This window comes from Sorghum bicolor, chromosome 9 (genome assembly GCF_000003195.3).
Source record: "Sorghum bicolor cultivar BTx623 chromosome 9, Sorghum_bicolor_NCBIv3, whole genome shotgun sequence".
Lineage (NCBI taxonomy): Eukaryota > Viridiplantae > Streptophyta > Magnoliopsida > Poales > Poaceae > Sorghum > Sorghum bicolor.
In genome coordinates, this window is record NC_012878.2 from 53,961,523 (window position 1) to 53,974,178 (window position 12,656).

The window sequence follows — 12,656 nt, forward strand, 5'->3', positions numbered from 1 at the left end:
GGCTGGCAACCGATGCTCCCGGGAGGTACTCAACTGTAAAACTTGTTCGATTTGGTTTTTTAAAGTAGTAAAATCAAATCGAAAACCAAGGATGGTTTGATTTTCATCCTCAATTCATGGAAGGTTGTCCACTGGATAGCAACCAGAGTCCCGGCATGTCGACGGCCATAAATACATGAAACACGCCAGCGACACTAGGCCCTTGTGAAGCAGACCACACTGGAGAGCCTGAGAGGCCTCCCTAACTCTAAATGGGTACTCAAACCAGCGACAAATATAGCTCTAGCTAAAATTTGACCTTCGGCTCCGGCTCTAAAATTTGATTCCTTTCATGAAATTTATTTTTTCTAAGTTATTTTTTAAAAGGGCTACTCTCTGTTTTTTTTTTCAAAAAAGGGCCACTTGGATCGGTCTTCTTTGGAGGCCGTTGTAGGAACTAGGGATCTAACAATGGCTGGCCGTCTCTCACTCTTCGGGCTTAACCGCCAACTCTATGAGCTTTAGAAAAAAAAAGTTCAGTAAAATAATTTGCTCTTGTGGCTGAAAATAGTAAAATGTTAGTATATCCTTCTTCTTCTTTTTTCATCTTGTTATTTATTTTCATCCTTCATTTTTTCTCACTTATTTTTTTATTCATGTTCTTTGTCCACTTTATTCGGATGCCTGGGTGCCGCCGACGCCTTTGGTGCCTTTGCGCATCAGCCTCGGCCCCTTCTAGTCCCGCATTATTTTCACCCGGCGCCAACACACCCCTAGGCCCTAGGGTAAAATTGGTTGCATTGACCCCATAGGAGTAAAGGGGTCGAGCGAAACTGCTTTTTTGTAGCTCCCATTCTCCTGTGCTTTTCTCAGCATGGTTTTTGAAGCTTCAACTATGGAGGTTTCCATGGGGGACGTTTGGTTACCATAGTTGCGAAGCTGCTCATGGAGCACTACCAAACATACGGTCGAAGTCATATTGAGTGATTTTTGGTAGCTTCTTGGTTTTATACGGTACCTTGGCTCCTTTTTCTCATGTTTGTGTACTGTTTCTATTTCAGTCTAGACCAGAGTTTATCTATACTCCCTCCATCCTAAAATACAATGCATTATGACTATTTTCAGATAAAATAAGAGAGTAGACAATAGACGCATGTACCCCCACTTAACTTTCTAATTTATTTAAATTTGATCCTATTCTGCATGATTAAAGGACGCAATCTACGTTTCTTTATAAAAATATGGTAAGCACTCAATTACTTTCATCTCTTGTATTTTTATTTAAGTAAACATTATGTTCTTGTTCCCGAATGTATTATATTTGGGGACACAAGAATGTACTATATTCTAAGGCGGAGGGAGTACTTATTAATAGAAATGGTGGGTCCTTATAGTTTATATTATATGTTAAAACAAGTCAAAGGTGCATCCTAACACGAAGAGTAGAGATATGCAAGACTATCAGTAAATCCACGATTAAACTTAATTTAAGAAGTTACTCATACATGCTTCCTATAAAATTCAACCTATTTGCTGGTTCACACACAACCCACCGAGATGATTGTGTTGCCAAGAGAGACGATGAATGAGTGTTCAGAGTTCACTGGTTCAGAGATCGGACCATGGATGCATGTCTGCTTAAAAGTCTCGATCACTCTCTTTTTCTATGTTCCAGCAAGGGATGAATGAAGAATATTTAAACACAATGTCACTGTCACAGAGATCACCACTACTGACCGTGCAAAACCCACAACTAAAATCGTCCTACGGCTCTGTTATCCTTTCTCAAAAGCAAAGTCCAATAAGCTTATTTTTTTAACAACCCAGATCATTTTTTGAAGACTAAATTTATAGACAAGCCATACAATAGTACAGTAGCATACCTCCTCACACGATAAGAGAAACATTAAATAGAAACCTCCTCCATGTTATTATTTTTCGTGCAAGACTTGATTTGGATTGGGGCGAACTCAATTTGACGCGAGGGAATAATTAATGAACTCAATTTGACTCGAGTTAATAATCAATGAAAAGAGAAGCTGAATGACAGCGTCGATTTGGGCAGGATAAAATCCAATCTGACGAGAGTTTTTCCCTGCACATGGGAACGAGTCAAAGAGAGGTGCTCGAAATCAAAGATAGACCGTAGGACAAAGTACCCAGCAGTTTGATTTGCAATGGATCGGAGATGGCAACAGCTCCTGCTATACATGTTCTGGTATTCTGGTCCACAGTGACAACAGCAGACAGAAATAATCACAAGTGTTTTCTTCGAGAACACCTTCGAATTGCTCGCCAGATCGAGACATCTCTACTCGCCGTCAGCATCGGTGCTCGTTTCCACGGGTGCAGCTGACGGCAAGGTTGCCACGCCGGCAGCCGCTCTGGCTTCGATCAAGTCGTCGATGAGGCGGTGCAGATCACGGGACGACGAGCCGCCTTCCTCTACGGCGGCGTGGGCCTTCACGGCGAGATCCCGCGCCCTGCCCCTCGCCGCCTCCCCCGTCCCACCTGCCTCCAAGAACCTTCCCACCGCCCGAGCCACGGCCTCCGCCGGCACGAGCTCCCTCTCCTCGTACCTCGTGCTCCGCGCCCCGCTCCAGACTCGCTCCCCGATCTTGAGGACCTCCGTCACCAGCCGCTCCTCGATGAACTGGTCGAACACCAGCGGCCACGTCAGCATCGGCACGCCGGCCGCCGCCGCCTCCAGCAGCGAGCTGGACCCGCAGTGCGTCAGGAACGCGCCCACCGCTGGATGGGCCAGTATCGCCGTCTGCGGCGCCCACCCTCTCACCAGCATCCCCCTCTCCCCGACGCGCTCCTCCCAGCCCTCCGGCGGCGCCCATCCGTCGGCCCTCACCGCCCACAGGAACGGCGTCCCTGAGGCTTCCAGGCCGAGCGCCAGCTCCCGGAGCTGATCGCCCGAGATGGCGGCGTAGGTGCCGAAGCACACGTACACCACCGAGCAGCTCGGCTTGGAGTCGAGCCACCTGATGCAGGGAGACTCGCTGATGCTTGCGGCGGCCGGTGGCAATGGCAGTGAGACCGGGCCGACGAAGTAGCCGCGCTTCAAAGATCCGACGCGCACGCGCGCCTCGCCGTACTCCTGCTCCAAGTCTGCGAACGTGTTGAAGGCGACGCCCAAGCACCTGGCCATCGCCGCGATGCAAGGATTGAACGTGCCTTGGACGTTCGCTGGGCATCTCAAGAACTCCGGCAGCTCGCTGACGGGGATCCGTATCTCCGGCCCCGGCAACCCGGGAACGGCAACCTCATGGGACTCAGAGTCAGTGCCGCCGCCACTGACGACGGCGCCGCTGAGGAGCTTCATGACGAGCCCCGCGAAGGGGCCGATGACATTGAAAACGACGCTCGGCAAGCCGAGTTCGGCGGCGATGCTGCTGTTCCAGAAGAAGTGGAAGTCCGTGACGACGGCGTCGGGGACCTGCTCCCGGAGGAGCGCCTCCTGTGCCGGCCGCGACAGGGACTCATCGATGGCGGCGGCGTCGATGCGCCACGCGTCGTCTCCGGCAGTGGAGAGGTTCTCGACGCCCGGAGCGAGGCCGTCCACGCACGGGAACGGGTAGGTGACGATCTTGACGACGCCGCTCGCCGCAGGGCCGTGCCGCTCGAGGGCGGACCGAACCACCGTGACGTTAGCCGGGGTCACGGCGATGGAGGGCTCGACGGAGCCAGGCCTGGCCGCTGCGAGACGGACGGCGAGGTCGGTGTAGGGGCCGATGTGGCTTGTGGCGAAGAATGGGATCAGAAGTATGCGCAACTTCTTGCTCTGCTTTGCTGAAGCCATGGCTGTTGTTGCAGCTTGTGTTGGCTTGAGCTTTGAGGGGCAACAGGACTGCAAAGAGTGGTCTTGTTTTGATTATGCTTTGGACAAGTAGTTTCGATTTAGATATATAATCATGCTTTAAGTTGGTTGGCACAAATAATGCAAGCCAGCAAGCGCATCTCGTGGTTAGTAATCAAATATAAAGTACATAAGTAAAGAACTTATTTTAGATAATAATCCCTCCATCCTAAATTATAAGTTCTTTTATTTTTTTTGAACAGTCAAAACATATCAAGTTTGACAAAAAAATTACAAAAATCTATTTTAGAAAAAAAGACCAGGAGGGGCAAGGAGCCCCTACTTATAGTGGCATAAATAAATAAAAAACAGCAAGGTTCAGATACAAGTGTAAGAAAGAAAAAAACATAGCAAGAGAAGCATAAGTATTATTATTTTATTATGTAAATTTGGTTATGATTTTATAATATAAATTTAGTTAAGTTTGAGATACTTGGACTCTTTAATAAAGTTTTAAAATGTTTTGACTCTTTACCATTAGTTTTTAAAAAGTTTTGCAAAATTTTTCAGATTTTCTGTCACATTGAATCTTGCGGCATATGTATCAAATCTTGCGGCATATGCATGGAACATTAAATATAAATAAAAAAAAAAGACAAATTTTTTAAGCCTAATTAGTTCATGATTGGACAATATTTGTTAAATATAAATAACAGTGTCTGTTTTGCAAAAAAAAAAAATTGAAACTATAATAAGGCCTTGTTTAGTTCACCCTGAAATCCAAAACTTTTTCAAGATTCCTCGTCACATTGAATCTTGCGGCACATGCATGGAGCACTAAATATAGACGAAAACAAAAACTAATTGCACATTTTATCTGTAAATCACCTTTTAAATCTAATTACTCTATAATTAAACAGTGTTTAATAAATAAAAATAAAAATACTACAGTACCGAAAACAAAAAAATTTCGGAACTAAACAAGACCTTACACTATCTAAAAAGTATGGCCTTGTTTAGTTTGCGAAAATTTTTGCCTTCGGCTACTGTAGCACTTTCGTTTGTATTTGAAAAATATTGTCCAATCATGGACTAACTAGGCTCAAAAGATTCATCTCGTAAATTACAGGCAAACTGTACAATTAGTTTTTATTTTTATTTTTATTTAATGTTTCATGTATACGTTTAAAGATTCGATGTGACGAGGAATTTTGAAAATTTTTGGAAACTAAACAAGACCATATCTACCTATGGCATTCGGTTGTTTTGTAGGGGCGAGGCAACACCCGGTGCATTTGTGTGTAGGTGCCTGGGCCCTGGGTGGGTGGGGGAGGCCGGGCCGGGAGGCAACAGCCGCGTCTTGGCACCGCACGGCACAACCACCGGCACATCATTTACAGGATCAAGAGTACACTACTGGATCATAAATACGGTGACATGGTGGGATGGACCGGCAGACTGCACAGACTCGAACAGGACAACCTCTACCTGCATGTCAGACAGACCGGGCTTAAACTTTTTAAAATTCTTATAATATCTTAGGGAGCGCGTGACAAAGGCCTGGTTTAGTTCCGAAAACTGAAAAGTTTTCGGAACCGTAGCACTTTCATTTGTTTGTGGTAAATATTGTTCAATCATAGATTAACTAGAGTCAAAAGATTCGTCTCATGATTTACAGTCAAACTGTATGATTAGTTTTTGTTTTCGTCTATATTTAATGCTTCATGCATGTGCCGCAAGATTCGATGTGATAGGGAATCTTGAAAACTTTTTGAATTTCGGGGTGAACTAAACAAGGCCAAACTGACAAGACAACCGCCGCGCTTCTCCGCTTACGTGACAACCGCCACGTTGTAAAACACAAGAACATAAGGCGCCGCTAGACGACCTCCTCCCCGTGACCCGTCGTCGTCCACGCTCGCTTCGCGGGCCTGCGCAGGAAGCATCCCACGTGGTCGCCGTAGACTCTGGCGTTGGCCTCGCGGATCACTGTCCAACCGTGGATGACGACGTCGCAAGACGTGGAAACCAAGTGTTCTAATCAGTGGACCCGAGTGGGCGTGAACCATAGGCTAACGCAGCTGTGTCTGCGGGGTTCACGCCGGGGCATGGCCCTTGTATAAAGACAAATCGTTATGGGAGAGAGAGGGTAAGAAAAACATAACAAACAGAACAATACAATCCTTTCTCTGCCCTTTTTCCCTGTTGCGTGCTGAAGTCTCCTTCTATTCTTCCCCAACTCACTCCGTTCCTGAGATTTCCTTCCCAATTCGCTGCTACCCATCTCTGATGCTAACATTTGGTACTCAGAGCCAATCCCTCTAGATCGCTATCAATTTTTTCTTCTCTCCTTTCGATTCACAAACAACCCTGGTTGGATTCCTCTCGGCGACGATCGGCTTCGGCTGGACGACGCAGAGAGCCGTAAATCCTTGGTTCCGTGAACGATTGGTGAGAACGCGATCTGGATCCACTACCGCCGCCACCGCCGCCACCACCACCACTTCCACCCAAACCCCCAATCCGCCTTCACTACACCAGACGAGCCACGCAGCGCGCAACCATGAATCCCGATACCTAGCTCTTGCTCAAGGAGATCCAGAAAATCTCCCTTGAGCAGGCTACAATCCAGCAACAGCTCTCCGACCAGAAGCTCCTCCTCGAACGACGCTTCGATGAGGTCGACGAAGCGATGGACCAGCGCTTCAAGGAGGCCGAATCCGTCGTCGAACAACGCATCATCGACTCCGAACTTCGGCAGGATATGTACGACTCAGCGCGGTGGAGAAGACCGCCGAGGATCTGACCTCCTGGCGTCAGGAACAGGAAGGCCTCGTCGACGACCTGCGCCTCCGCCTCGGCAAGCTGGACAAGTATTGGAACCGCTCGGTGCTCGAGACGGCGTCCCCCTTCACCGAGCCGGGCATCTTCCCCGAACCGGGCGTCTTCACCGAGCCATCTCTCAAAGTGGAGCAGCACGCCGCACCATCATCTGCGGGCTATAAGGCTGCTCGGCCAATCGGGCACCGCGACGACCTTCACCACCGGGGGAATGAGTTTGGGGTGGTTACCACCCTCACTCATTCCCCGGTCACGGGTATGGATGATTCCTTTGCCAATCCCCCTAAGTTGCATGGTACAGCATCAGATTTAATCCTTTCGTGCAATCGTCCTCCTGAACATCAATTCCACCCCACCGGCAAACTTCCCAAATTGTCGTTCCCTACATTTGATGGTACTGATCTCCAGCTGTGGATCACTTGTGCCGAAGATTACTTCACTATGTATTCTGCTGACCCATCTGTTTGGATTCAGTGCTCTCGCATGCAATTCCTTGGACCTGCAAAGCGCTGGATCCAATCCATTACTGAGGATCTGAAAACCATGTCCTGGTCCCAGTTTTGTCAAGCTTTACACACTCGCTTTGATCGTGATCAACACGAGTTCCTCCTCCGTAAGATGAACCGCATTTGCCAAACCACATCAGTCCAGGACTATGTGGATCGCTTTGCCGAACTCGTAGATCAACTCAAATCCTATGATTCCTCTATGAAAGCCTTGCCACACATTACTCGCTTTCTGGATGGTTTATTTCCTGAAATCCGTGCTGTACTTCTTGTTCAACGGCCGACTTCCTTGGATATTGCGTATTCTCTGGCATTGTTGCAGGAAGAAGCAATGGAGTCCTCAAGGCGTCGTGATTACAAGTCCTGGAATCACAAGGGAGGCTATCAGGCGCCACCTCGTTCTAACCATGTACCCGAAGGGCGTTCCGACAGGGAGACCATGCACCAGAAGCCTGTGGACAAGAAGTTAGCTGACCTCAAGGCCTACCGGCGTGCCCATGGTCTCTGTGATCGCTGCGGAGAAAAGTGGAGCCGTGACCACAAGTGTGCAACCCAGGTCGGTCTACATGTCCTAGATGAACTCTATGCTTTATTTTCCACTGATGATGCTGTTGAGGCTGCTCACACAGAGGCAGATACTGATTCTGGTCCTGAGGAGGTCTGCTGTTGCATTTCGGCTGCTGGTGCCGTCAGGACATTGCAATTTGAGGGTGTTTTTCACAACCGACCTGTTCATATTTTACTAGATTCGGGCAGTTCTTCATCTTTTGTCAGTGCTACACTGGTTGATAGTTTGGGTCTGGCTACTACTTCTTGCGCTCCGGTCTCGGTCCGTGTGGCAAATGGCGCCATTATGCACTGTGACACCTCCATCCCTGATGCAGTTTGGACTATTCATCAGTATCACTTTCAGCATACTCTCAAGGTATTACCCCTGGCATCATATGATATTGTTCTTGGCATGGATTGGTTGCAAATGTTCAGCCCAATGAAGGTCGATTGGCGGCAACGTTGGTTGGTTGTCCCATACAACGACACGACAGTTCGGCTGCATGACAGTTCGGTTCCTCCGGGGGAAGAGGTGACTCAATTCCTGATTCAGTTCTGCAGTATATCAGTGCCCGACTCTCAACATAGCACTACACAGTTGCCTGCTATCAGTGCTATTCTGGATGATTTCCCTGAGGTACTATCCCCTCCAGTGTCTTTGCCTCTTAAGCGCACCTGTGATCATGCAATTCCCTTGGTGGAGGGTGCTCGACCCGTTACTGTACGGCCTTATCGCTACCCTCCAGCTATCAAAGATGAAATCGAAGCTCAGGTTGATGCAATGCTAAAACAGGGTCTTATTCAGCACAGTACATCTCCTTTTAATTCTCCGGTGCTGATGGTGCGCAAGAAAGATGGTACTTGGCGCTTTTGTGTCGATTACCGATATTTGAATGCCTTGACTGTCAAAACGGCCTTTCCAATACCAGTCTTTGAGCAGCTTATGGATGAGCTTTCTGGTGCCCGGTATTTTTCGACTCTAGACCTGCTGTCCGACTATTATCAGATTCGTCTTCAGGAAGGTGAAGAGTACAAGACCGCTTTTTCCACTCACGTCGGTCATTATGAGTTCACAGTGGTGGCATTCGGTCTCACAGGGGCTCCTGGAACGTTTCAAGGCGCAATGAATTCAACACTGCAGCCCCTTTTGCGGCGCTGCGCCATTGTTTTCTTCGATGATATACTCATTTACAGCAAAACATTTGAGGAACATTTGGAGCATTTACGTCTGGTGTTCTCTTTGTTGGCAAGGGACAAATAGCATGTGAAATTGTCCAAATGTAAGTTCGCGCAGACTTCGATTTCTTACCTCGGGGCACATTATCAGTGAGCAAGGTGTGGCCACAGATCCATCCAAAATCGAGGCAGTAGTCTCCTGGCCGACACCCACCAATGTGCGGGAGCTACGCAGTTTTCTGGGATTTACTGGGTTCTATCGCCGGTTTGTCCAACACTATGCCATTATTGCCAAGCCTCTTACAGAGTTGCTGAAGAAGCATTCACTGTTTCAGTGGACATCTGTGCATGACACTGCTTTCGCTACCCTCAAGTCCAGCCTATGTTCTGCACCGATTCTTAGGTTGCCGGATTTCTCTCGTCAGTTCTGCATCGAGACTGACGCTTCACACACAGGGGTTGGTGTTGTGCTCTTACAGGATGGTCACCCTCTAGCTTTTCTCAGTAAGGCTCTCGGACCTAAGAATCAGGGTCTTTCAGCATATGAAAAAGAGTACATGGCCATTCTCATTGCGGTGGATCAGTGGCGTTCATATCTGCAGTTAGCTGAATTCATTATTTATACAGACCAGAGAAGCCTGGTGCATTTGTCTGACCAGCGTTTGCATACCATTTGGCAGCAAAAAGTGTTTACCAAACTATTGGGTCTCCAGTACCGCATAGTCTATAAACCTGGCACTGAGAACCGTGTGGCTGATGCTCTTTCTCGCCGTGGTCCTGTGAGCGAGCTGTCTTCTATTTCAACTCCAGTTCCTCTCTGGTTGGAGGATGTTAAAAACAGTTATACTGCTGACTCCCAATGCCAGGAATTGTTGGTCAAACTTGCAGTGTCTTCCTCTTCCAATACCCCTTTTTCTCTGCACCAAGGTCTCCTCAAATACAAGGGGCGCATCTGGGTAGGAGCAGATTCTGCTCTATAGAACTAAATTATTATGACTTTTCATGACTCCCCTGTGGGTGGACATTCTGGAATTCCAGTCACTTACCAACGAATCAAGCGTCTGTTTGCTTGGGCCGGTCTGAAAACTTCTGTCCAGCAGTTCATCCACTCCTGCGCCACTTGTCAGCAAGCCAAACCTGATCGTTCCAAATACCCTGGTCTTCTTCAGCCACTAGAGGTCCCTACGATGGCTTGGCAGAGTGTGTCAATGGATTTTATAGAGGGCTTACCAGCTTCAGGAGGTAAGAACTGCATCTTGGTGATTGTCGATCGTTTTTCAAAATATAGCCATTTCATACCACTTGCGCATCCCTTCACTGCCATAACTGTGGCCAAGGCGTTCCTTAACACTGTCTATCGCCTTCATGGCTTACCAACTTCAATTGTGTCCGACCGTGATCGTGTTTTCACAAGTCGGTTGTGGCAAGAGCTTTTCCGTCTCTTTGGAGTGACTCTGAAAATGTCTTCGGCCTATCATCCTCAGACCGACGGCCAAACTGAACGAGTGAACCAATGTCTGGAAACATTTTTAAGGTGCTTTGTCAGTGCTTCCCCATCAAAATGGATTGATTGGATCTATTTGGCTGAATACTGGTATAATACATCATGGCACTCATCCTTGGGGCACTCTCCGTTCTACATATTATATGGCCACAACCCAAGGCACTTCGGCCTCACTGCTGCAGATGTTGTTCCGTCAGTGTCCTTAGATGAGTGGTTGGCCAATAAATCTCTCACGACTAACCTCATTCAGCAGCATTTGGCCCGTGCCCAGAAACGTATGAAGACACAAGCTGATAAGGGTCGTTCTGAACGGCAGTTTGCTGTGGGTGACTGGGTTTATCTGAAGCTCCAACCATATGTACAAGCGTCTCTAGCGCCAAGATCTAACCAGAAGCTTGCCTTCAAGTTCTTTGGTCCTTTTCAGGTGATCTCCCGCATTGGTGCTGTCGCTTACAAGCTCCAGCTTCCGTCTTCTTCAACCATCCACCCCATATTCCACGTGTCTCAATTGAAGGCTGCAATTCCAGCAGATCACTCAGTGTCTTCTCTTCCGCAAGCCCTTGAGGGTCATCAAATTCCAGTCAAGGTCTTACAACGCCGGGTGCGAACATCTGACAACAGTGTGGTGCCTCAGGTATTGATTCAATGGTCCAACCTTCCACGATCTTTGGCTACTTGGGAAGACCAGGAGGCGCTTCAGCAACGCTTCCCACATGCACCTGCTTGGGGACAAGCAGTCTCTCTTCGGGGAGGGAATGTCAACAACAAGAGGGACCAATCGTGGATGACGACGTCGCAAGACGTGGAAACCGGATCAAACGCGCAAGTGTTCTGGTCAGTGGACCCGAGTGGGCGTGAACCATAGGCGTAACGCAGCTGTGTCTGCGGGGTTCACGCCGGGGCATGGCCCTTGTATAAAGACAGATCGTTATGAGAGAGAGGGTAAGAAAAACATAACAAATAGAATCATCTGCCCTTTTTCCCTATTGCGTGCTGAAGTCTCCTTCTATTCTTCCCCAACTCACTCCATTCCTGAGATTTCCTTCCCAATTCGCTGCTACCCATCTCTGATGCTAACAATCACCTGCAGGAGCCCGTCCTCCGCCATTGCAGTGGCAGCCGGCAAGTCGGCTCTTCTTCCTGCTCTCGCCAACGGCAAGGACGTACATCATCCTTTTCGAAGGGGAGCGCTCGTTGGCGTCGCCTGTCAAGATCGGCCACTAGTCCCTCATTCACTAGCATTACCGTCATCAGCGAGTGGCAACTCAGAAGCCACATCGAATCATAGCGGAGGAAAACAAGGTATATTAGGAGTCAATGATTGTTCTGCTATTGTATCCTGGGTGTTCGATGAAATGTATCTTTGGTTTGGTAGTTCAATTTATTTGTACTCGGTTTCGGTCTGCTTTAGCTATTCAGATTCAGAGTCAATGGTTTATGTATAATTATATAAATTTGCTAAAAATGCAGCACTATTTAATTATTCGAAGTTACCATGCTCCTTTAAAACATCTGTTAATACTTCAGTGTTGTTACCTGATGCATTTGTCCAGATAGATAAGCCTAACTCAAATAAAGATACAATATATCCTGCATAAACCTCTGCTTCAAGGATGCATCATTGTGGATTGCAAGCAACGGAATTCAGGTTGTTAAATTGTTTATGTTCAGGGAGAGATCATTCTGAAAGTTAACTTCAGGTCAGTTGGTACGCAAATATTTGTTCTGTCGCAAAACATTACCTGCTGTTGGCAGATTCTTATATGACTTCACCTGACTACTTGAAATGACAAAACATATGCATTGCAGTAGCATTTAATTAAATTTTGGTCCTGGTTGTTTACTTGGTTCTGAATCTACTTCAGGATTCCAAAGAAAAGGAGGCAATTCCAATATGACTTCAAAAAATGAAATTTAAATCCATATTAAGGTCTACACCATAGTGACTGTCTCATGTGAGCATTCTGAAAAACAAGAGGTAAGCCTAAACAATACTCGAAATTAAATTTAAAGCTATGCAAGACTTTATTATAGTACTGTTTTCATTAAACCAGTATGATTCTTTTAGGTAATCCCTATAACAAAGAGTGTGTTGCCATTCACTAATAATTTTGCTTAGGGAACCTTTTTATTATTATTTGCAATCCATATAAAATTTATTTGCAGCATGTCCTGTGGTGGATTGTAGCTCATGATGTATCATCTTGTAGCTTATGATTCATCATCTAAACTTCTTTTTTCTGCTACATCTTTGTTAGGTGCTTACTACTACTAAATTATGGCCTAAAATTTTGGC

The 12,656-nt window shown here is 47.1% G+C and overlaps 1 protein-coding gene across 1 annotated transcript; it reads right to left on the reverse strand.

Moving 5' to 3' along the window:
• LOC8067468 (UDP-glycosyltransferase 73E1) lies at positions 1,891 to 3,955 on the reverse strand. Its single transcript, XM_002441290.2, has one exon. The coding sequence runs from the start codon at positions 3,785 to 3,787 to the stop codon at positions 2,291 to 2,293; it is 1,497 nt and encodes a 498-aa protein (XP_002441335.1). The 5' UTR covers positions 3,788 to 3,955; the 3' UTR covers positions 1,891 to 2,290.

What these genes read in the sequence shown, in the direction of transcription:
- LOC8067468 (XM_002441290.2), bottom strand. Translation starts at nt 3,787, where the DNA reads ATGGCTTCAGCAAAGCAGAGCAAGAAGTTGCGCATACTTCTGATCCCA.